The sequence below is a fragment of the Ammodytes marinus genome (genome assembly GCF_949987685.1).
Source record: "Ammodytes marinus genome assembly, chromosome: 2".
Classification (NCBI taxonomy): domain Eukaryota; kingdom Metazoa; phylum Chordata; class Actinopteri; order Uranoscopiformes; family Ammodytidae; genus Ammodytes; species Ammodytes marinus.
The window spans coordinates 20,758,960-20,783,462 of record NC_137231.1 but is presented as its reverse complement, the minus strand read 5'-3'; the positions used below and the strand labels follow the sequence as shown (position 1 = coordinate 20,783,462).

The 24,503-nt window shown below is 39.7% G+C and overlaps 1 protein-coding gene across 1 annotated transcript in view; it reads right to left on the bottom strand.

Annotated features, from left to right (window-relative positions):
* ccser1 (coiled-coil serine-rich protein 1) overlaps positions 1-24,503 on the bottom strand; it is a 126,184-nt gene that overhangs the window by 81,617 nt on the left and 20,064 nt on the right. The window contains exons 5-7 of the mRNA XM_080044587.1: positions 23,365-23,455; positions 19,472-19,577; positions 2,520-2,694 (exon numbers count right to left, since the gene is read on the bottom strand). Of these exons, the coding sequence (XP_079900713.1) occupies positions 2,520-2,694; positions 19,472-19,577; positions 23,365-23,455 (372 nt within the window). The remainder of the gene's footprint in view (positions 1-2,519; positions 2,695-19,471; positions 19,578-23,364; positions 23,456-24,503) is intronic.

The window sequence follows — 24,503 nt, the reverse complement described above, 5'->3', positions numbered from 1 at the left end:
ACATTGAAAAATGGGGATTGTTGTGTTAAGCAACATTAATGCAGACAAGGACAGTGGCATTTTAGAAATGTTACTCAGTGCAACTGACTGTTTAAACTGCTGAAAGGGAAACAAATCAAGTATGGATGGTGGTGCCTCAACAACTGCCTTACATATGTGAATTTGACAAATATGATGTACAGTATGCACAAGATATTATAGGGTGTGATGTATTATATGGAAAGTTGGTCATGTATATATATATATATATATATACAGTACATCATTGTCAATCTAGCTAGATAATAAATTCCTTAGTTAAAATCTAGTATCATGTTAGAATGTCAATACCTTCCTCGCAATCCTAAAAGTTTAACAGACAGTGTAACTTCTTGGGTATCATTTAGAGATTAATAAAAAAAAAATAATAATTAAATTGTTCATGTGCGTTTCTCTATATAAAAAGAAATAGTATTTTTAGGTTCGCCTTTGAAAGCCTCTACAGTGTTTGCAACAGTTTTAACTATTGGCATGGAGAAAATCGAGGAGATAATAGGATAAATACTGGAATTTTTGGACTTGAGCGCACGGCTTAAAAAACTGTTAAATTAAGCAGCCTGACTTATTCATGATAATTTTTCTGAAGCCTTTATTCGGTTTTTAAGGAAGACTGATATAGAACTGTGCTGCAGGCGTAATGTGAGACATAGAACAATGACCAGTGTTGTGACTGACATGGAAGAGGAGAGGAGAGGAGAGGAGTTGGCTGCTACAAATAAAGGTAAACAAAAGAAAAGAAACAGAAGATTTGGGCTCAATACCAGAAGGTCAAGCAAATGATATGCAGAGAGCCTAGACTGACATGCCGAGTCACCCTCCCCTTGCTGCAGAATGGACTACGTCCGCTGATGGTGGTTGGTAAAAAAAATTGCACAATGACACAACAGAGCAAGCAAAGAGGGCAAAGCAACTCCTCTTTCATATTCATGTTCTGCTGCTGTGCTCTCTCTCTCTCTGTCTCTCCATCACCACTCTAATTTATGTCTCTCTCCACTAATTATCATTTTATCATTTTCATGTCCCTCTCTCTCTCCCACGACAAGGAAAAATCCAGACATATGCACAGTAAACAGACAGGCAGACACCATACATATGCCTCGTGGACTGTTATTCACAGCTAGCTTTGATCTTAGTTTAGAGGTACTAATGGTGGGCTGTTAGGGAAGGTCTGCTCACCCTTTTATGCATCTTTCTGCTTATTTGTATCCATGGGCTTCGTATAATATTGCTGTATTTGGTCAGTCGCCCATGTTGATGACAGGAAAACAGCAGCCAGACATTGCAATTGCGTGTTCTTTCAGCTCAATCTTTGGTTTGTTTATGGTTTAACTAACATCACAGCCTTTCAAAGTATAGTTACAAAGGGTTTTAGGGAAAAATTTAAATTTTAACAATTGTTTAGGCTTCAGCCATTTTTCTTTTTTAGAAGAGTGTTATTATCGTTTTTGCCTGGCTTGGACTGCACTCCGACTAACATTGGACTATACATTCAGCAGGTTGGTTGCATAAGTTATCATTATGACTGAGAACTTGCCACAAGTCAGGCTCTCTGCAAAGTGCATTTACCACCAAATAAAGCCCGCAAATCACATTTACAACAATTTCACGTTTATGTTTCTTCAGAGACTTCTTAATAGATGATGAAATGTAAATGTTAAAAGCTAGAATATTATTATGTCCTATTTACATTCTGGAGTGAGCCCGTCGCACGGTTAAAAAGCCTGGCGCGAATGCACAGGGTGGCCGTCAATACGCTCCCCTGGTTTCTCCCCAGTTAAACCTTGTGCGGCTATTGCAACGTGTCAGTGCTTCCCTAAGTGACCATTACAGCTAATCACGTCTATAATGGGCTGGAGGTAATTTTACTGGTTTTCTCACTGAGATGGCCTGATAGCCTGATAGCCTGAAGTAAAACCTTAGCTTAAAGCAGGCTAAGGCATATAAAGACCAGAGTGAAACAGGAGGATAAATGTGTGGACTGTTAGTGTGTATGTGTGCAAAGGCTATGAGGGCAAACGCTCAGACAAGCCTCCCGATTTCTCCCCTCAAATGTAGAATTGGATTAAATTAATGAAACAAAGTGATTACAGAGACCCTTTAAAAGGCGGAAAAGCCTCCACTTTGAGACGATTTCATGGATCTGATCGAGCTGATTTAAAAAGGGAGTGAAGAATTTGTCAGTTGAGCACTTATACACTTTTGGCTCTGAATGCCAATTGCTTTCTATTATTTGCTGACTCCTGACTCCTGGTTTAAAAACATTTGATGCATTTATAACTTGATCAGAGAAGGATCTGTCAGTGTGTTTTAAAAGACGGATGATAGTGAATGTGAGCTTTTTCAGTTGTATGTATTGTGCTCTGTGACGGTCAAAAGCACTAAAGGCCCTCTTCATAGTGAGCTAATGTCTCTTAATCAGCATACAAACTCATGTTAAAATGAGAGAGTCCGTATGCTGGCGTCTGCATATAATATCCTACCTCCTGCAGTGTCCGTCGCAGTCTTAAAAGCAGGGTTTTGACAGCAGTGCAGTCCTGCTGCATCAGTCTCAGTGGAAGAGTCTCCAGGCCTGGAGGTAAGGGCTCATCTTCCCTGCCCAAATTCAGCCCCAAAATCCAGTCAGCAGGAAGTAGGCTGGTGGGACGGCTGGGCTCCCTGGAGAATGAGAGGGTGAAGGGAGAGAAATAAAGAGATTTAATGGTGGTATATGAGCCAGTGTGAAATCCTGATCATTGACCTGTCTTCTTCACTGCTCCCCACTGCTCTCCGCAGGCAACAAGAGGAATCTCATCCTTGCCTTTGGTTATTATTACTGATGGTGTGTACATGATACATTATGCAATGGTGAGAAACGTTGTTTACACGCAGGAAATTGATGGAAGGAGAGAGTAATTGAAAGTAGTCTTTATTCCCGGGCAGGGCCGCTCCCCCTTCACACACACAATGCAATGGAAAGTAATGAAGATGCAACAGGTTTAGCTGAGTTGCACCCATGATCTCTTTAACCCGATGACGCTTTGCAGCAACAATACTCTCAAGATATCTTCTCAACATCCCAAAACTTTCCACAAGCTTGTGTGGTAAGCTGTGTGATTGTGACCACACAAGAGTACAAACATGGTTGACACAATGGCTCTTCAGAATGCAGGATAATTTTGTCTGACAATTAGTAGCAACTCACTCGCAATCATAAAGATCTGTCTCCATTATACTTGGAGCCGTGGCGACACAAACACACACATTTGTTTTCCATAGTTTTTCTATAAAGTACTATGTGAAGATTTTGAAAATGCTCATCTTTGGCAGATCCCAATCAATCAATTTAAAAAAGGACACAGTGGCAAAGCGCAATGCAGCCGACTAACTTCTTCTGAATGTACAACTAAATGTTGAAAGATAAATGAAACAGAGAGAAAGAGCTTTCTACGGGGGGTGCTGCGTGGCAACTGCTCCCCCTACGGAGTCAATTTTAATGAGCAATCATTTCTGTAATAAGTCTGTTTTAAGATGATTTATAACCGACAACATGAGGTGGTAGCATACTCCCACACAAACAAACCTAAAAAAATAAAAGTACATAGCTGCACAAGGCCAGCGTGCGTTGACACACGTACACACTAATGCATTCAAAGATCAAAGTCCATCTTCTAACCCAGCGTCTCACCATCATTATCAACTCCAAAGGATACTTCCTTTTTTCAGGAGCTCTGATTCATAACAAGCCATCGTAGCCGTGTGATCCTGTCCATGTGTCCTCCCCTTACTTTTGTAAGGATCCTCAAGGTGGTGTTTCGTTTTGTTGCTTGCCAACAATGAATGTGTTTACAGAGACAATCCTACATGTGTGTGCATGTAGCTGAGTGTGTGTGTGTGTGTGTGTGTGTGTGTGTGTGTGTGTGTGTGTGTGTGTGTGTGTGTGTGTGTGTGTGTGTGTGTGTGTGTGTGTGTGTGTGTGTGTGTGTGTGTGTCTAAACAACTTCTTAATTAAAGCTTTTGACATATGGCACAGCGGACCTTCTGGCCGTTTGACAGATAGAGGATGTTGAAATCTCAGTGTCAAAGGCCCGATTATTGACTAGCCTCCAAAACAATGTAACTCTTTAGTCCCTTACACAGCTGTGTCACTTTTGAGGTGGATCGGATTCAGACACGCACAAACACAAACAACACTGCACTGTTTTAATTAACTATCCCATTAACTGTGGCCGGGGCCTCTGGAGCAGTTTGTCTTTGGTCTTCTTCAACATGTATTTAGTACGGCGGAGGGCAGACACTGGGAGGAACTTTCAACATGAGTCTGGGTTGCTCAATGTCATGATATTCCTCTTCTTTCATTGCCTTCCAGCCAACAGTAAAGCTCGACTGCAGCACTGCAACTGCAAAACACTGACCTTATCTATAAAAACTCTATCTGCATGGTCTTTGGTTGCCCCGGGCCCACTTTACTTGTTCTGTCAGTGTCAAAGTTCATAGAGTCTATGTATGTAACCATAAGTTATTCCAGATTGAGTTCTGTTCATTGTAGACTGTGTACCATTAAAAAGTACAATGAGTTCTTTTTTCGATCGCCACACATAATGTTTCTTGCTCAAGAACAAAAGGGCAAATATGTGACTCGATTCTCGCACATTCATTCAAAATTGGTTGTGACACAGTATCACAGTAACATTAAATAAACCACAGGATAGACAGGGGACCAACATAAGAATCTTGTGCAGTTTACTAAAATTATTGAATATCAACTATTAACGTTAATAAAGTGATAGAAGGATGCTTTATAGATAATGTAAAAGTAATGTGCTTATAAAAACTATATGTTCCCATGTAAGATGGCAAAACCTCAAAGACTGAAAAAACTCAAAAAATGTATAGATTTAAAAATACTACATTCCTGCAATAACATTCCTCTTCCAAGTTGTATTATTTTGGTAGAATTGCATAAAGGGGAACTGAATGTTGAACCTTCTTTGTGACATTTTCAAAAAGTCTGGGAAAAAAGTCACAAGGACAACTAATCCACAGTCTGCATATCAAGAAAAGAAGGAAAGGGAGGCAGACCATAGGCAGCGAAACACAGAGCTCTTTATCATCAAGAGGCCATTTTCCCTTTGACTGATGTGGGTAAGAGGAAATTAGGGACCTTTTTCTCCCATTCTGCCATCAAAAATTATCAAATAAACAGCGGAGGGCAGCATTAAGTCAGACAGCGAGCTTGCCTGAAGAAATGTTCTTTGAGCAAAACAAGACCATATCACAAAAATATCGATCAACATAAGCCACTCCTGAGGCTTCTCACTGAAAAAGGTTGGGAGAGAATTGTCCCTTCTTTGCCCTCATACTTTTTTTTTCTTAACTGGTTTGACGTCCCAACCCCTGTTTCTCTGTTAACCTTCTGTCTGTGAAGCCCTCCTTCTCCCTCTCCTTCAATTCATCAAGCTGTAGTCACTGACTGCTCTCTCTCTCTCTGACTGTTCTTTGTTCACATGCCCTTCCCCTACCTTTCGCCCTCCTCTTTCCTCTCTACAGCTCTCCCCGTGCCCCTGTGTGCCCCCCGCCCCCTCTCCCCAACCCCATCTCCATCCTCCATTAGTCTGACAACCGCTACACCAAACTGATGCAGTATCAAAGCTTTAAGGTGTCCCTCTGGGGATCCTGCTTAGCGCCTCAGACAAATGTCAATGAAGCCTGCTGTCTTCTGAGGCCATGTGAGATCCGTCTGTCAAGCAGCCACGGTTGTCTTTTTTTCTTTCCTTTTAACCGTCTTCTTTTTTTTCGTTTTTGTCCCAGCCTGGCATCTCAGGTTAGACTTAAACTTTCTCCCTTTTATTTCTCTGTCTGTTCTTCCGGCCTGGTATCTATCTAGACAGGATGCATTGAGCAAGAAATAAATGACAATCATACGCTCCTTTCTCTCTCTCTGACAGTTTGTGTCGAGTGGGGCAGTTTTTTTCCCTCTCAAAGTTGTTTTGTTGTTTGTTTTTCCACGTCTGTGTGTTTCTCTGAGACACTCTTGCCTTTTGTCTTGCTTTCACCAGGTTTTCTTTTTAGGTGCTGATTCTTCGTTTACCTCTGTGGTGCGCGTCAAGTCCACATAGTGACAGTAAAATGAGTGGGAGAACGATTCAAAACAACATTCACCTCCCCCAAAACAATAACCATAAAGGTGTCCTCATGCAAGGGGTTAGCAAACTTAGCAACATGAGGGTTGTAAAGGTGTTTTAGTGAAGGCAATATTTTCACCATTAAAGTTCACCTTTACAAATCACTTATGGGTCCTTTATTATGGAAGAGACCTTTTCCTCCACTACGATGGAAGAAAAAGACAGTGTAAGCAATAATGAGAAACTTTCATTTTACTTTAATTTAATTCATGAGTATCTCAGATACTGGCAAAATAATATGAACATGTCTCAAAACAAGAACTTTTTCTCTGAAAATGATGAGAAACCTAATGATTATTTTACAATTATGACTTTAGTATCTAAAAGTATCGCAAAGTAATGACTCAATATCTCAAAGCGCACCGACTCTCCTTTTCAGGTGAGGAAACCATTCATATATTAGATCAACGTTGTGGGACTCGTCACCCTGGCAACCAAGAAACAGGAGGAGACTTTCGTTCTGGCTAGGGCTGTCTATCCCGAGCTTTATGATATGTCAGACAGAAACTATCAGAGACAGAAAAGCCCATTTGGGGGAGCAGATTGGCAGGACACTCAATGTAGCTTGGTGATCATATCATAAAGGTGATGGGAATTTGCCGTATTGTTTTCTCTGTTCATGTCATCCACCCACACACACCTGTCAGATTGAGTGGTGACAGCGGGGACATCAACATTACTAGTCCCATCTATCCAAAATATGAGGGCAAGCATCCTTGGGTCAGTGCTCATGGTGACAAATCACCGTCAGACACACAAATACAAAAAGATAAGATAGCCCAATGTTAGTCCGTCATATATCGGCGGTCAGAGTGGTTAGATGTTGTCTTTAAAAAAAAAAAGGCTCAGCATTTGTTTATATCACAAGCATTGATTACTTAGCCATTATTAATAATCAGTCACTAACTTAAGAACGTTTTCTTTACAATGACTTACCATTTATTTGTGGCGTTAATCCATACTTTGTCATGTTTTGGTATTGTTTTTTTATTTTTATTTTTTAAAGATAGTTTTTGGGCATTTTTATGCTTTATTGATAGTGCAGAGAGACAGATGTGAAATGGGGCAGAGAGGGGAGTGACATGCAGAGAACGACCGCGGGTGGGAATCGAACCCGGGTTTGCTGCTGGGCCCGGCCCGGGAGGGGGACGCCTTACCAACTGAGCTAAAGGCGCCCCCCATGTTTTGGTATTGTTAATGGTACTCCTATTTCTATTCCAACAAATCAATTAATTACATCTAACTGAAACTTGTTTTGCTAAATAATTTCATCCTGTATGTGCTAGTTATGTATAATGTGAATTCTGAAAGAAGCTAATGCAGTGCACAGAAATGGTAAGGGTGAGGTGAAGATGGATCGGCAAGCCTCATTCTGCGCCAGAAGTCCGTTTTAAATATCCATTATCTTCACATGGCCACACAGTGTTACTCTATACTTAACAAGGTGGTATTATTGAAAACATTGGCATATCTGCAAAATATTTTGCAAATGCACAGGATAACATTTGATTTATTTTACATATGCAAATCTAAGTATTGCGCACACACACACACACACACACACACACACACACACACACACAACAGGACACAGTTGAAGACAAGTCTGTTCAGTGATGATAGATGTTATACAGGCAGGGAGGCCGTTCCTCTACTCAGGGTCATCCGTCTTTTCACTGTAATAAACCGATAGCCGGTGTCGCTCACCCTTTGCCCCTACCATCCCCCCCCCCGCTCTCTCTCACTCACTCACACACACAGACATGGACAAACACACACACTGCACCTGTGAACTGGTTATATGTACAGCCAAAACCGAAATTATTCATACCCCTGGCAAATTTTGACTTAAAGTTAATTTTATGAAACCAGCAAGCTTTTTCTTGATTGGAAATGACACAGGCTTCTCCCAAAAGATAATAATACGATGTACAAGAGGCATCATGTCCAAAATGAATAATTTTGGACAAGCCACTTTTTGTCAAATGTAAATAAAATCTGAAGAATATTTTTTTTCCACAATGATGCATCTTGTACATCGTCTTATTATCTTTTGGGAGAAGCCTGTGCCATTTCCAATCAAGAAAAAGCTTGCTGGTTTCATAAAAGTAACTTTAAGTCTAAATTTGCCATATATATGAATAATTTCGGTTTTGACTGTATGTGGGTAAACAGAATAGGAATCTGTCCATTTAGGAAATCTTCTAATTGACTGCTCTCACAAAGTCCCAATCTTTAAGTCATAACAATTTAGTATTACACCCGCTAGTGGCTGAATTCGGTACTGCGTGACCATGTCAGCGTGAGGCTAATTACAACTGAATACATGGAATAAAGTGCAATTAAGTGTTCTCAGAGGTTCCTCTCTCTGCAGTCTTTTCAGAGTAATTACACAAAGGAAGGAAAAAGTAAACAAGGAAAGAGTATTACAAATGACCCCCTCCTCCATTGGAATCTTATGTTTTTCTTTTACTCCTTCTGTCTTCATGATACATTTTATCTTTTAATTTAATTTCTTTCTCTCTCTATCTTGCCTCTCTTCCCTATTTCACGTCCTCTCTTTTCGGGGATTTATGCGTACCTTTCAATATGTAGTTTCTCGATCTATTGTCTCCCCCTTTCCCCCCTCCAGCTTCTCTATTCTCTCCATCTTTTTCCAACGCACACCCCTCTCCTCTCAGAAGCCATTTCTCAACAGCAGAGTTAGATGTGATCCATTTCACCAACCTGAAAAAGCCAATTATCTGCCTTTTTATGACTTTCATTATTTCACCACTCACACAATGTTTTATAACTGGGCTCTAGGCTCCAAGCACGGACACATACCTGAGCATGCACACACACGCACGAGAGTGCACATCCACAGAAGCAATAAACAACACACACACACACAAATACAGAGCCAGACAGACGTTGACGATGCACACATTCTTGCGTGCACACTTAGACGTGTGGGTTTACATAATGTTAACATAGTGCGTGAAGAGCTGGATAATGACTGGTAGCCAAATAAAAATACCATTTGATACATGTGCATTATCTTTAGCAGCAGTGAAGAGGTTCGGGCTCCCTTGTCAATCAGTCTGTATAAAGACAACATTGTGTCATGAATAATAACAGTAAAGGACACTTAACAGTGAAACACGGTAAGAGCGGTACCAACTCTTTGCTCATTGCATTTTTTCCTGACAACAAGGAATATATCTATAGGGCCAATCCTATATGTGAGTGTGCGTGTGGCTGTGTGCATGCGTGTGATGCAAACATCTGTGTGCCATGTGTGCAGCGGTTGCAATGCATGCACAAGTAAGGTATATGGCACACAGCTATTGGAGACTGATCGTCCTCGTTTGTCACTCCTTCTCTCCATCTGACAGACAGCGTGTTCATCTGAATTCAGCACCTGAGGCTTCCGATGTTTAATGCTGCCATTAAACTCATCTCCGACATAAAGTGCATCTGTGACTAAAGAGTGAGCACAAGCCAGGCTCCAGGCAGCGAAACTAATGGTGAATTCAGGTCTTCAGACACAGAAAGGGAGAGAATATAAAACAAATGTAATAAGGCAGGAGAAACTTTTTGATTTACCTAATTGTCCTTCCTGCTTTCCTTTTGCACTCTGTACTCTGAATCTGCAATTATTTTGCCAAAGAAATCCGTGGCTCCTTTTCTTTTAAACAAGAGGTTAAACGATACATTGACATAGATCACTTTATCAATTCATTGGCGCGAGATCGAACCGTATCGATGCAGCACCCAAACATTGATAAAGGTTGCCGTCTTTAATACCCGCTTTTATTTTGACAATCTCTCTGCAATCTCTGTCTGGATGTGACACTATCTCCATTAAAAGGAATGGATTGTTTTTCATTTAAATATCTGAAAGAGTTCCAAGATAAAATGGTAAAATCATAGTGTAGTTATTTTCGTGAGTTGTTAAGAATATAACAGGTTGTTAAATGGGCATATGATATTGTCTCTATCGATCGCAGGCCCCTAAATCCAATCTAATCGAAGTATCATCTCAGCAGACTTTGTGTTATTTGCAAATATCGATGATGCTCCTGCCTCTCAATCTATTTTTCTTTCTCCCTGACTTAGCATGTAGTACCTTCTGAGACTGTGCACTCGTACACTGCATTTGCACCACAATAGCTTTTTGTTGTGGGGGAGCAACCTGAGGAGTTTTTTTGAACACCTAATTACTATCTAAACTTATTGTTGCTTGGATAGATCCATATTATATTGGTCCCATGTGTCACATCACATTTTTCTATTTCAAGGAACGTTGCCAAGCCACATTGCCTCAAATCAATATAACACTAAAATAGAACATTCTCACTTTCTTTTGCACAAAAATGAGCGAGCAGTTCACAAGGTCCACTACTAAAAGTGACTGCTCTGGGATATCTGAGCCACATTACTTTTTTGAGTTATGCAAGCACTCTAGGATTTCTTGCTCGTTTGCAAATTCTCAATAAAAAGAACTGATTAGAAAAACATGAACACCAAAGGTGACAATAGATCACAAAAGCAACCACTGGTTGAGTGATGTTGAATTTGTTTTATAAACTTCAATCAACAAATGTGTGTTCAAAAATGCTAATCCCCCCCCCCCCCCCTCCCGCCCAAAGCGAATTATAGTTTGGAATGCACATTAATGTTCATCTCTTCAAGTCATCACTTAAGAACATGATAATTTTACGCTAGTTATTCTCACAGCAAGGATAATAATGGACCAGAATTTCAATACCTTTTTAATGCTTTGCGATTGTTTTTATTCAAGAAGCCTCAGTCTCATTATGCTTTACCTGAGCCTGCAGCTACAAGAATTAAAAAATACATAAGATCAGAGACTTGCTGAAGAAATATTAAAGTAACCATAAGGAAATCAACATACTGTAGTAAGCCTATGATCATGTATTTTTGGTATATGTTGCGTCCTAGTTGTCAGAGGATGAGATTTAACTGTCCATCCAGCAGTGATACACAGAGCTCATATTGTTACACGCTGCGTAATGAATGAAGGTTTTCTGTAGTAAACAGTGAAGACAAATTCCCAGTCAAGGATATGTTTTTTGGTTTGAGGAAAAACAACACAGCGTGTAGCTAATGTTTTATGAGGATGGTCTGTATGTAACAACATTAACAACAAAAACCAATTAAATTGTTGTATCCCGCCTTTTTAAAAATATATAATTTCTTCTTGTCATTGCCAGGCATCCTAATGTCCTTTCAGCGAGGCAAATAGAATGTTTAACATGAGTCATAATTCTGATTGTCTGTTTTTGTGCTGTGGCATGGTTGTCAACACTGTGACAAAGTAATAGCACCAATTAATAAAGGTTCCATGCTGAGTCATAGCAAGGCACACATGATTTACATGAAAGAGATCATTTATGCATTGCACGCTTCGACTGTCAGCTCAGATCCATGGCAAATGTTTAATTGATGACCGCAGTTTTAAATAAACGTCAACCAATATCCCCTTATTAAATCAGGACATTTAAGTCCTCCTATTATGTTTAGCTGGTACAACATCAAAACACATACTTTCCTGCTGATAATAACCTGCGAAAGCTTTGATTCTGATCAAATAAAATAGAAATGTTCCATGTTTGCAGGAATATGTTTTGTAAATACAAGCAATTAAATATAGACATGTTCCCCATCAAGCTGTTTCAATATAACTATTGAAACAAGATGTATTCATGCATGGGGGGACAAGAAGATGCAAATTATTTCTGTAGGTTATAGTTGGAGTAACATGTTACAACCTTTATTGAAAAAAACAATTCCAGAAACCACTTCTGTGAAGCATCTTTAGTAGCATGATTTGCCTGGTATGGTCAGTGAGCACAGGTTTAAGTTCAGTTCAGTGTCAAGTTTGCCAAGAAATAATTTCAACATATTTTACTAAATAAATAATTGCAGTAGCGAGTCGCGACGTCTGACTAAAAAGATTGCTGTGAAGAAGCTCTCTCTTCCAGACCCTAGTTTTTACTGATGTTGATGCTAGCTGCTCCAGACTGAGCCTGAACATGAACATGGGAAGTCGTAATCAGCAACAAGTTCTCATGGGAAATAGTCAGCATTCATTCATAAGTATACTCTTTTGTTGTCATTAGTAGAAGTAATGTGTTTGAGAACGCTTCAAAAAGGGTAGGAAACATCTTAATATATCACTGCAGAATGTAAGTTTTAGGAAAAATGCTCTTATCACTGCAAGTTGTATGAAAAACATGTTCAAGGTCAATATACAGTCCGGTGTACTCCACAACAGCAAGAGATAAGATAAAGAAAGGAGAGGCAGGAACAAAAACAGATGAGCATCCCTGTCTTTGCTATGGAAATATTCTCAATGTGCTAAAATTGGAAACCAAAGGAATTACTTATTCATTACCAATCTGAATCTGTTTTTCATGTTACAAACCAGAACCACAAGTTCCCACTCAAAGCTTAACAATAAAAATAAAAAAGCTGCGGGGCGCCCTTAGCTAAGTTGTTAGGCCCCACCGGCACAACTTAGGCCACTCTCCCCTAAAAACATTTAAAGAAAAATGCCAAAGAAAAAAAAAACAAACAAGAATAAGTCTCCCTGTGGTGAACATTTAATAAAGCCAATGTGGAGGGATGAAAACGATCAGCCAAACAACACAGCATTGGACAAAGGAAACATGCATGACAACAGTTGCACACTGCAAGATTTTTAAAAGTGTAGAAATAAAAAAAATCAGAGAATGCAACTATAGAGATTTCCTCCGAGGCTTCTGAACAGCATGATGTTTCGGAAGTACAAGCAATCTTTGGGCATGTACTGGGGGGAAAAAAATGAACGTGTCGGGTAACATAGAAAAATAACCAGTATGTGATTAATACGAGATAAAAGACCTGGCATCATTACATACCAGCAAATTGAACATAAAGGCCAGGGAATCTACTCTGTGTACCCTCCAACTCCAATCAATCAATCAATCAATCAATATCCTTTATTTAACCAGGTTAAATTCATTGAGATTAAAATCTCTTTTTCAAGAATGACCTGGCCAAGAAGGCAGCACCATGATACAATAAGAACAATCAACCACAATTCTCATACACCACATTCAACGTCAGGTAAAGTACAATACAAGATCAGGGACAAGACTATATGAAGATTGAAATGAGTACAGTTAAAAATTAAATAAATAAACTGGTGACAGATGAATGAATAAACCCGGCCGTTATCAGAAAATAGCTTTACAAACAATTGCATTGACCAAGAGAACTATCTTCTCTGTCCTTCAGGATTCCTTTGAATTCTCCCAAGGTGACCAGCTCCGGCAGCTTCAGCTGCTTTTGCACAGTGTTCCAGGCAGAAGGCGCAGCATATTTAAAGGCCTTTTTCCCTAACTCAGTTCTAGCTCTGGGTACCAACATCTGTAACACATCCCTAGAACGCAAACCATAGCTACATTTGTTTGTGGACATGTAAACACATAGATATGAAGGGACCAGCCCAATAAGACACTTGTAAACAAAAAACAAACAATGTGAGAGTCTGCGTACAGATAGCGATGGACATTTTGCAGTGGCATACAGGGTACAATGGTGGACACGATTTCCACAGCCAGTTAAAAATCGCAGAGCACAGTGGTAGACGGTATCCAATTTCTTGAGGTACTGGTCAGGGGCGTTTATGAACAGCAGGTCACCGTAATCTAACAACGGTAAAAAGGTCGCAGTGAACAGACGTTTCCTGGCCTGCCATGAGAAGCATGATTTATTTTTATTTTTATTTTTTTATTTATTTTTTTATACACAATATAGCAAAACATAATTTTTCAAATGTAACAATTTTTTTTTATCCCCAAAGACAAACAGACAAAAATAAATCAATAATCAATGATTATTATAATAACAATAAAACAAACAATGACAACAAAAAATAAAAAATAAAAAGTGTGTGTGCACAGTTTGGAGTTATTGGGATCCATAGCAAAATAGAAGTGAAAAAAATAAAATTAAAAAATAAATGTGTACATCCTTAGAGCTGGTCAAGCAGATATGTAATGAAAGGCTGCCAAACATTGCTAAAATTGTCCTTTGAACCCTTTAAAGCAAATCTTAACTTTTCAAGCTTCAGAAATTGTAGTGTGTCCCTAATCCAGTGTTTAAAGGAGGGTGGAGTAGCCTGCTTCCAATTAAGTAAAATTAATCTTCTGGCTATAAGAGTGACAAAGGCAATACAGTTTGATTGTGCTCTAAAAAGATGATCACCCTCACATTGAATGCCAAAAACGGCTGTAAGAGGGTTCGGAGCTATTGGTCTCTTAAGTATCTTGGATAGAGCGTCAAAAATAGAGGACCAGTAACTAACGAGTTTCGGGCAAAGCCAAAACATATGAGCTAGTGTTGCAGGTGAATTTTTACATCTGTTGCATGAACTATCACTTGATGGATACATTTTTGAGATTCTGGCTTTAGAGAGATGGAGTCTGTGTGCCACTTTAAACTGGATCAAGCCATGTCTGGCACATATAGATGAAGAATGTATTCTTAAAAAAACATTCGACCACTCAACATCTGTAAATTGTACATTCAGATCAGCCTGCCACGCCGCTCTCAATGCATCCAGAGACGCTGATTGTACAGAAGAAAGTTTATATAACAGATATTGTGCCCCTGAGCTCTGGGTCTGCTGGGAAGAGACTATCCATAGGTTGAGGCTGGGGGATTGTAGGGAATGTTCCTGTATTGTTACTTGCCCAGTCCCTAACCTGTAAATAACTAAAGAAATGTACATTCCGAGCATGATTTATTTCTAAAAAAGAAACCTAATTTAATTTTTAATTTGGAGACCAGTTTTTCAATATGAAGTTTAAAAGACAATTTTTCATCAATAATGAAACACATAATCAACAGTAATCAAGAGAGAATTAGGAAACAGAAAATAGGAAGGGAAGTGGAACATTCAACAGGCAGACTGGTGTTACCATGGCAACAGGAAAGCTATAGCCCAACTGTCAGAATGTAATTTCCTCTGTGTCTATTCCTATAGGAGACACGAGGGAGAGTACCAATATCACAAAACTAAATGCATTGAGTTACAAATAAATATTCAGTAAATAAAATCCTCTGCAACCCTCATCCACCAACTCAAAAGCACAGAGGCACACTCATTGTTGTCCAGCAGGGAGGATTGGTAGTTTTATCTGGAGTAGCTTTGCTACTGGCAAGAGTGCTAAACACTCTGAAGAGGCCTTCATCATTTAGCTGATGCCAAAACATTTATTTTTTTGCCCCACTGATATTCTTTCAATACTAAGGCCTGCATGAAATAAAAGTGCATTCATTTTATATTTACAGCATTAAAATATTAAATGAAAGCATAAACAAACAGCAAACAACCCCACTGTGTTGACCAATCCCCGTTCATCAGCCACTGTGCAACATGTTGAAGGTGATGGGGTATAATATGACTCCATATTTCTTTGCCCTATATGGAAGTCGATATAGGACATATAAAGAACAATCTTTCTCCACAAAAGCATGGAGATTCATATTCAGCACCTGACGCTTACTTACTGCTATAGGTTTGTTATTTTCGCTCTAATGTTTACAAAGTAATAAACACAGAAGAAATGCTTGCCATCACACATCCTCCAACTGTCATACATCAAAGAGAAGATGCGAGTGTGTGCGAGTGTGTGTGTGTGTGTGTGTGTGTGTGTGCGTGCGTGAAGCAGATGTTCTATGCAGCCAGCAGTCAGACAGCCTGCAGCTCTCTCTGGACAGGCTGACTGAGTGACAGGGGTGTGGGTGTGTTTTTGGTGTGTGTGTGTGTGTGTGTGTGTGTGTGTGTGTGTGTGTGTGTGTGTGTGTGTGGGTGTGTGTGTGTGTGTGTGTGTGTGTGTCTGTGTGTGTGTGTTTTTGGTATGTGTGTGTGTGTGTGTGTGTGTCTGTGTGTGTGTGTGTGTGTGTGTGTGTTTTGGTGTGTGTGTGTGTGTGTGTGTGTGTGTGTGTGTGTGTGTGTGTGTGTGTGTAAGTGCGCCCTCGCATGTTGGTGTGTCTGTTTTCTTGTGTGTGAACAGAGGGGAGCTTGCTTCGCCTCTAGCAAATCAATGTCTCCTCAAGGGAATATGGAACCTGAGACGATGAGCGAGACAGACTGTGCGAAAAAGAACGACAGTCGGAAAGAAAGAGCAAGCCCATGGCAAAATCATTTTGCTCTCTTTTCCCCTTTCCGATTTTGCATTCATCACTCATGGTCTTTACACATTTTTCCAGTAAAATCTGCCTTTGTAAGAGATATCAGTGAAAATGCTGAACTACCACGGCGGGATATTAACCGCTGCCAGCAGCTACTCAGCTGATCAGGGGAAGAAACTCTGACCTGGCTCCTTCATGTAACCCTGCCCAGTGTACAGTATTAAACACTGGCATGGATTCCCCATGCTTTTTAAAAATAAATCTAAATCTAATATGTACGTTGATATCAAAAGAAAAAAAGAGTCAGAAAGTATTTATATATGCCTTGCTGCTGCCTTGCTGCTGCCTTGCTGTATAGAGCTTAAGTTACCTGAATACACATTTCGCACACTACATAAAATAACTGTCTCACTGTCAGCAGCTCACACACCGTTAAATTGTGTGAAGTGTCTCCTGTCTACAGTTTTGGAGGCCTGTGTCATTCTGGAATAAATGGTTCAAAGCCTAAGTGCAGACTCTTTGGTGGTTATAAAGGTGGCATACTGTATAAGAGGGGACCTAATTGGGTCATTACTAGGATTGAAATGTGACTGCGCTGCATACCACTTTTGCATGGCTCTGGGATTGGAAGTGTCCATTTGGCAGTCAATCAGTTGGTCCTCCCCTATGAGCTCGATTACCTTGAAATCTGGCACACACAATTGTGTCCCATGCACCTCAAGGCTGAATAGTTCAACTTTGATGAAACACCAAACATTTCATTAAGCGCCATCATCAGGTCAACATTTCAATGTGTCCGATACTACAAAACGGCAATGTGAAATGACAATTCCGTTAGACTCAGCTGTTATGGTAGCTAAACTAAAATAGGAGCATAGTCAATATCATACGATAAACATAATACCTGCAGCATGTTAGCATTATTATTGTGAGCATGTTAGCATGCTGTTAGCTTAGAGCACCACTGTCTCAAAGTACAGCCTCACAGAGCCACTAGCGTAGCTGTAGGCTCTTCGATTTGTTTCAGTATGTCATCTAAGAGTGATACTACAAAGTAAGGTAAGGGCGTTTGAAACTACAGAGCTCAGAACCCATTCCCACATTCAATCATTCATCCCTTTTTCCAAAGGTATATGAGGATACTCCACTGTCTCTGATTGGATTGAAAAGGATGGAGCCGTCGTCTCATTTTATAGCCTGAACGACAGGCAGCTGCAGTCCAGTTAATCAGAAAAATGATTTTAGCCATGATCTTGTGTAGAGGGAGGAATAATTCAAATATCAAGAGTGTGTGTGTGTGTGTGTGTGTGTGTGTGTGTGTGTGTGTGTGTGTGTGTGTGTGTGTGTGTGTGTGTGTGTGTGTGTGTGTGTGTGTGTGTGTGTGTGTGTGTGTGTGCGTGCGTGCGTGTGTGGGTGCGTGCGTGCGTGTGTGTGCGTGCGTGCGATGGAGAGAACATTAATAGTGGGTGACGTGTTCAGGTTCAACCGAATAAATTAATTAATGAACTGTTTCAAACAAACCTTGGATGGGTTGAAAAGGTTGACTGACTTCCAACTTGCATAATTCACTGACACTGTCTAGACAGAGAAAATGTCTCTCCTATTAAGCAATTTAATCACAAAGTGTGATAAAAAAAAATCCTTTTCATTAAAAACTAAATAAGCAGAAGCCAAGGCTAAGTCAAATGTCTCACTGGTAGTATACATTGTTCAACCTCAACTTCAAAACCACTCGACCTGCTCTTTCTATGCGAACAAAGAATTGCATTGCCAGTTTATTCAGGTGGGGATACATGGATAAAGACACATACTTTTACATTTTCTACATTCACTATGTGGCTGAAATAAAATAAATCAAACTGGGAGTAGATAGAGGAGCGCTAAAATGTAAAGTAATAATCATCTGCTTGCTTGTTGGACACACCGCCAGACATATCCACTGACGATACAAGCCCTTTATTACCCACTGACTCCATAAAGCCAAATAATCCGTCCACAGAGTGTGTGTGTGTGTGTGTGTGTGTGTGTGTGTGTGTGTGTGTGTGTGTGTGTGTGTGTGTGTGTGTGTGTGTGTGTGTGTGTGTGTGTGTGTGTGTGTGTGTGTGTGTGTGTGTGTGTGTGTGTGTGTGTGTGTGTGTGTGTGTGTGTGTGTGTGTGTGTGTGTGTGTGTGTGTGTGTGTGTGTGTGTGTGTGCGTGTGCGTGTGCGTATGTGTGTCTGTGTGTTTGTGTGCATTCCTCCGTGTGCCCAACAAGACCAATCGTGATTCCTGAGAGTCTAGAAGAAAACAAGTGTCCAGATCAAATCAGATATGAGAGCCCTCCTTGGCACACGCACAAACAGAAAGGGTAAGTGTTCTCTTTTAGCCGCCGGCTACTGGGAGACAGAGGAGGACAGAAAGACGGCTTGCACATTCATTACGAAGACAATTAATTTATTTACCCTCCGTACTGTGTTAGAGTCTCTCTTCTTATCTCCGGGAGAGGAAAGTGCATAGGACATGTGATGCATAATTAGAATTACAGGGAACATTCAAGATCAGCAATACCTAGAAGAGACAACATCGCTTTGCCTCTTTTCCTTTTGTCTCCCCGGTGGCAATGGAGTGTCTGGTATGAAGGAAAAAAAAGCTACATTGTAGCTATAATGTAATTAAGTTATACCGAACAGAAGGGATATATGCCCCTGCGGCCAAGTGGGTAAGTGCATCAAAACAGATCCTGGAGCCATGTTCCAATTGTATGTGATTGAATCCTGTTTTAGGGCCAGCCACTATTGCACCACAGCCCATTTTTCTCCTGTCTTTTGTGCCCCACCATGATTGTGCTTCTATTACGTCTAGCCCATATATAATAACACACACACAGGCACAAACAGACATGTCATTTTCTAACTATATATATATATATCTTCATTTACTTTATTACAGTGCAAGGCAACTCTTGCTCTGGGTTTTCACATACAGTAATTATAATGACTGCACTTTTGCATTTTTTCCCACACAATGACTTTCTTTTCCTTCCCCCTGTGGGAAATGTGAAAGCACACACAGTATATTAATGCAAGTGTGTATATAATTACCTCTGATTGTTTTCTTTCCCCAGGATGCGATCTCCTGATGGGTCCATAGGCGAAGGGAGGAGGTTGAGACAGGAAGCAAGGGACTGGCTAGAGTCTTCTCTTGAAACTGTGCACATATCCAAACACACATTTGGATTAGTCATTATTATAGTACCTCACCTGACAACATGTTATATTAATTCAAAAAATAACAACTCTTTACTTCAAAATCTCTTCCCAAATGAATTTACAGGCTACAAAACACCAGTCGTGCCAAAAAGTAGCCTATTTAAATTCAGTAGTGGTCTAATTCTGTGTCTATAGATCAGTGTGGAAGTCTGGAATGGAGATTGGTGGTGAAGCCAACATCTGGCATTTATTCATGTCTTCCTTAAGATTCCTGCAGTCTTTACTCTTTCAGTCCATATCTGATTCCACACACAGGGCATAAGTCACAGCCGGAGTAGGAACACAGAGCCCTGAAGCCGATCATTGTTGGCCATAAATTGCAGTGAAACCACTGGCTTTTTAATAAAGACTACAACAAGCCACCTGAGAGAGGTAAAAAGAGAAAAGGCGTACCAATGAGAGAGTGCAGGGGTGTGTGTGTCCGTCCGTCTGTGTGTGTGTCTGCACATCTTTATATGTGTGTGGCCATGTATTTGGTCTGCTTTGTTTACATGCCTGAATGTGTTTGTGTGTGTGAGTGTGCGTGTGTGCGTGCGTGTGTGTGTGTGCATTCAAACTCACTCCGTTTAATTTGAGTGTGTATTACAGCCTTACTCTTCCACCGCCAGAACAAAGTCTTAGTCCCTTCCCTTTATGAGAACAATTCATCAAACCTTTAATTTCATGCTACACTCTGCAAACCATTAGGTCTAATGAGTAAGCAAGCATGCTTGTGTGTTAGTGTGTGTATTAATGATGGAGCCTCCTTTGGCTCTGCATCATCCCAGCTAGTGCCTTCAGACAGGTTTTTAAAGATGTGTGTGTGAGTGTGGGTGTATGAGTGCTTAGTTCAAACCCTTCCCACCAAAAATTCTTCAAAGCCCATAAGCACACAAGTCAATTATGTTTATTAGGGCAGAAGTTCCTGTTGTCCACTGAGTATTGTACTTTATTTGGATGCAACTGTATTATTATGTGAGTCCAACCGGGACTCAAATGAAGAATCCCACCTCACATTGTGTATGGGGTGGTTAGATGTGCATGATTTGGCTCAGATCTGGAGATGGAAGTGCTCAAAATTATATATTTATTATTTTACTATACAACTTTTTGCTATCTTTACAGTCAAAGAAGTAGTTGTTATATTCATGAATCATATTAATATATATAATATAATATATATAAATAATATAAGCCACCAATGTCCAACTTGATGCGTACATTTTGAGTAATTGCAGATTGATTTATATGAAGCAAACATTTGCAAATCTGATATCACCCGGAGCATAATAAAAACTGACAGTGTTTACAAGAGTTTGCAATATTGCCCAATTACCATAATGTTCCTGCACGGAATTATTAAATAAGAATAGTGCTAGAAAATGAAATAAATAATTTCACCTCACTATGTTGTCCATGACTAGTGAAATAGAAAATTCCTGTTTAAGACAGCAAATGAATGTGTTAAGATTAAGAAAGAAGTCCTTCTTAACAAATTTGTGTCTGGTGTTACAGCCACCCACCACACTTGTTTAATACAGTCCTAATGTGTTATATAAAAGGAGGCTGGGGTTACTGTGTTTGGCACTCCATGCTGCACTGTGGCTGAGCAAAAGCAATCATTCTCCTCTCCAACAGTCACTTTTCAACCATGAGGCATGTCAGTGGGAGTGGGACTGAAATGCCAAAACAGCAAAGGAGATAAATCGCTGTAAATGAGGCAGCTACATCAAAGTCGTGGCACATGTTAAAATAACCTGCAAGAGTTCTGGTTTCATGTTTTAGGGTGCTGGAATAGAGGTGGCTTAATGAGGAAAAAAGAGAGGCAGAGAGCAGAATAAAAAAAAGAGAGAGAGAGAAAGTGACATAAACAGACAGCAAAAAGGGGGTGAAGAGAGAAATAAAAACACGGAAAGAGAAAGAAAGAATCACAGACAATGACAAAATATGGGCAGGCATTCACTTGAATAGGAGGAAGGATAGATAAAAGGCAAGAGTTTAGATGACTCTCTCTCTATCTTTTGATTTGAATGCGTAATCTTACCAGAAGAACCACAACACAACAATTGTGGGGAAATGTAGCTAATAAAAAGGACCACATATTTGACACAGCTGCTGATAGTTTTATTTTCTGCATTTGACTTCAACCCTATAACTACAATATTGTAGTAATTATCAAATAAGGCCGTATGCATATCAAAGTATTTAGACAGAAGCAGGAAATCATCTTGTTTGAAATGTTAAAAAAAAAATCGAGTGTAAGTATTTTACATTTCCCATAGCCTGTTGTATGCTACACCCACACACTTGCCTGGGAAGTCTTCAATGTGAATCATAGATAGTATATCAAATGGATGTACAGTATCATCCGGGCTGACCTGAACTGCATCCAATCGTCCTGGCCAATGCGCGTCGCTGACGTATACCTATATATACCTATATACAATATATATATATATATATACACACTCAACAAAAATATAAACGCAACACTTTTGTTTTTGCTCCCATTTTTCATGAGATGGACTTAAAGATCTAAAATTCATTCCAGATACACAATTGTACCATTTCTCTCAAACATTGTTCACAAATCTGTCTAAATGTGTGATAGTGAGCACTTCTGCTTTGCTGAGATAATCCATCCCACCTCACAGGTGTGCCACATCAAGATGCTGATCTGACATCATGATTAGTGCACAGGTGTGCCTTAGACTGTCCACAATAAAAGGCCACTCTGAAATGTGCATTTTTTTGCTTTATTGGGGGTCTGGGGACTCAGAACCAGTCAGTATCTGGTGTGACCACCATTTGCCTCATGCAGTGCAACACATCTTCTTCGCATAGAGTTTATCAGATTGTCAATTGTGGCCTGTGGAATGTTGGTCCACTCCTCTTCAATGGCTGTGCGAAGTTGCTGGAGATGGCTTATGGTGGAGAAATGAACATTCAATGCACGAGCAACAGATCTGGTTGACATTCCTGCTGTCAGCATGCCAATTGCACGCTCCCTCAATGCTTGTGGCATCTGTGGCATTTTGCTGTGAGACAAAACTGCACATTTCAGGGTGGCCTAATATTGTGGACAGTCTAAGGCACACCTGTGCACTAATCATGATGTCAGATCAGCATCTTGATGTGGCACATCTGTGAGGTGGGATGGATTATCTCAGCAAAGCAGAAGTGCTCACTATCACACATTTAGACAGATTTGTGAACAATGTTTGAGAGAAATGGTACAATTGTGTATCTGGAATGAATTTTAGATCTTTAAGTCCATCTCATGAAAAATGGGAGCAAAAACAAAAGTGTTGCGTTTATATTTTTGTTGAGTGGATATATATATATATATATATATATATATACAGTGTGTGTATATATATATATATATATATATATATATATATATATATATATATATATATATATATATATATATATATATATATATAATTTGAACCTCCAATAGAATAAAACCTAGCCTGCTAGAAAAAAATTCACCCCCTCAGTGTTGTCATGTAAATATGACCTAAACTTACAGACTAGAATGTTTTTTTGTACCATGCCTTAAATAGGTTTAATAACGCTGTGAAAACAGCATATTTAACATGGGAGTCAATGAGAAATTGCCCTTAGTGGCCACTCGGTGAACTGCAATTTCTGTCACTTCCCCATTGGATGCTGGTAGAACTCGCTGTGGTTGGGGCTTGGTGTGAATGACACAGATGTTATGTGGTGGGGAGACTTACCGTGTCGATGTCGATGATCGTCAGAGAGGTCCAGGTCTAACATGAGATCATCTTCATCCAGCTCTGAGGAACCCAGGTAGTTTAAAACATCCTGAAGAAAGAAATAATATTAAAATAAAATATCTCACAAAAATATTTTTTTATATTCTGAGTAATGTGATTAATGTGGGTTGGTTTATATTCGTAATAGATCAAAAGTACTGAGGAGGATAGGGAAAAAAAATCTAATCAAAAACAAACCGGTGACAACATTAGAGCAAATTAATAAATGACTTTCATCCAAGTAAACAAGGTGGCTCGCAACATTAATAAAAATATTCCAAGGCAATTTGTCAACATTGGTAATGAAATATGATGTTATTTTAAGGTATAAGTTATGCCATTGGGGTGTTAATAGGGAATGCATTTTTTTTTTCACTTTGCCCGCATGTAAGAAGACATTTCGTCCGTCATCATTTCATCCAAGATTATGAAACTTATTGCTACTCCTGTTATGTGGGGATCATCAGGGTTCAGTTTGAGAAGGCAAAGGATGCGCCAAATGAGGCTGCAGTTTTGTGTGTAACATCTGTCAACAAAACCCCTTGCTTCACAAGCAAAAAAAGCTGCTGAACAAATGCAAATGTACAGTTTTTGTCTTTCAGTGACGAAAAAAGACAGCCCATTAGTCTTGTGATTGTTAAAATTGTATTCACAATCGAAAACTTTCAAAAGCATGTCTCGTGTCTTTATTAGCTTGATTTTGTAGGCCCGTAAAATGTACCATCTTTTCCATCTGTCTTAGTCACTCAGAAGAGAGGTAAACTGGAAATAATTCAGTTTGAATATTATTATGTTAAACAAAACAGTGATGTACAGTGATAAGCGTGTATTTCCTCTCATAAAAGCCCTTAAAGTATATGTTTAGATAAACTCAGACTAATCTGTCAAAAGTTCTACTACGGTAACATAATTATAGAGAGTCATGATTCCCCATCATATGCCCCACACAGAATCTTCACTTTGTTATCTTTCAGTACATGCCTCCCATGTTCTTAATATCGAGGTTATGATGGTGCATGACACTGCTTTTGCTTCAGTTGCAAGTCAATGCTGCCATCCGATGGTCAACAAAGGTAAATCAACTGCAGAAAAAAAAG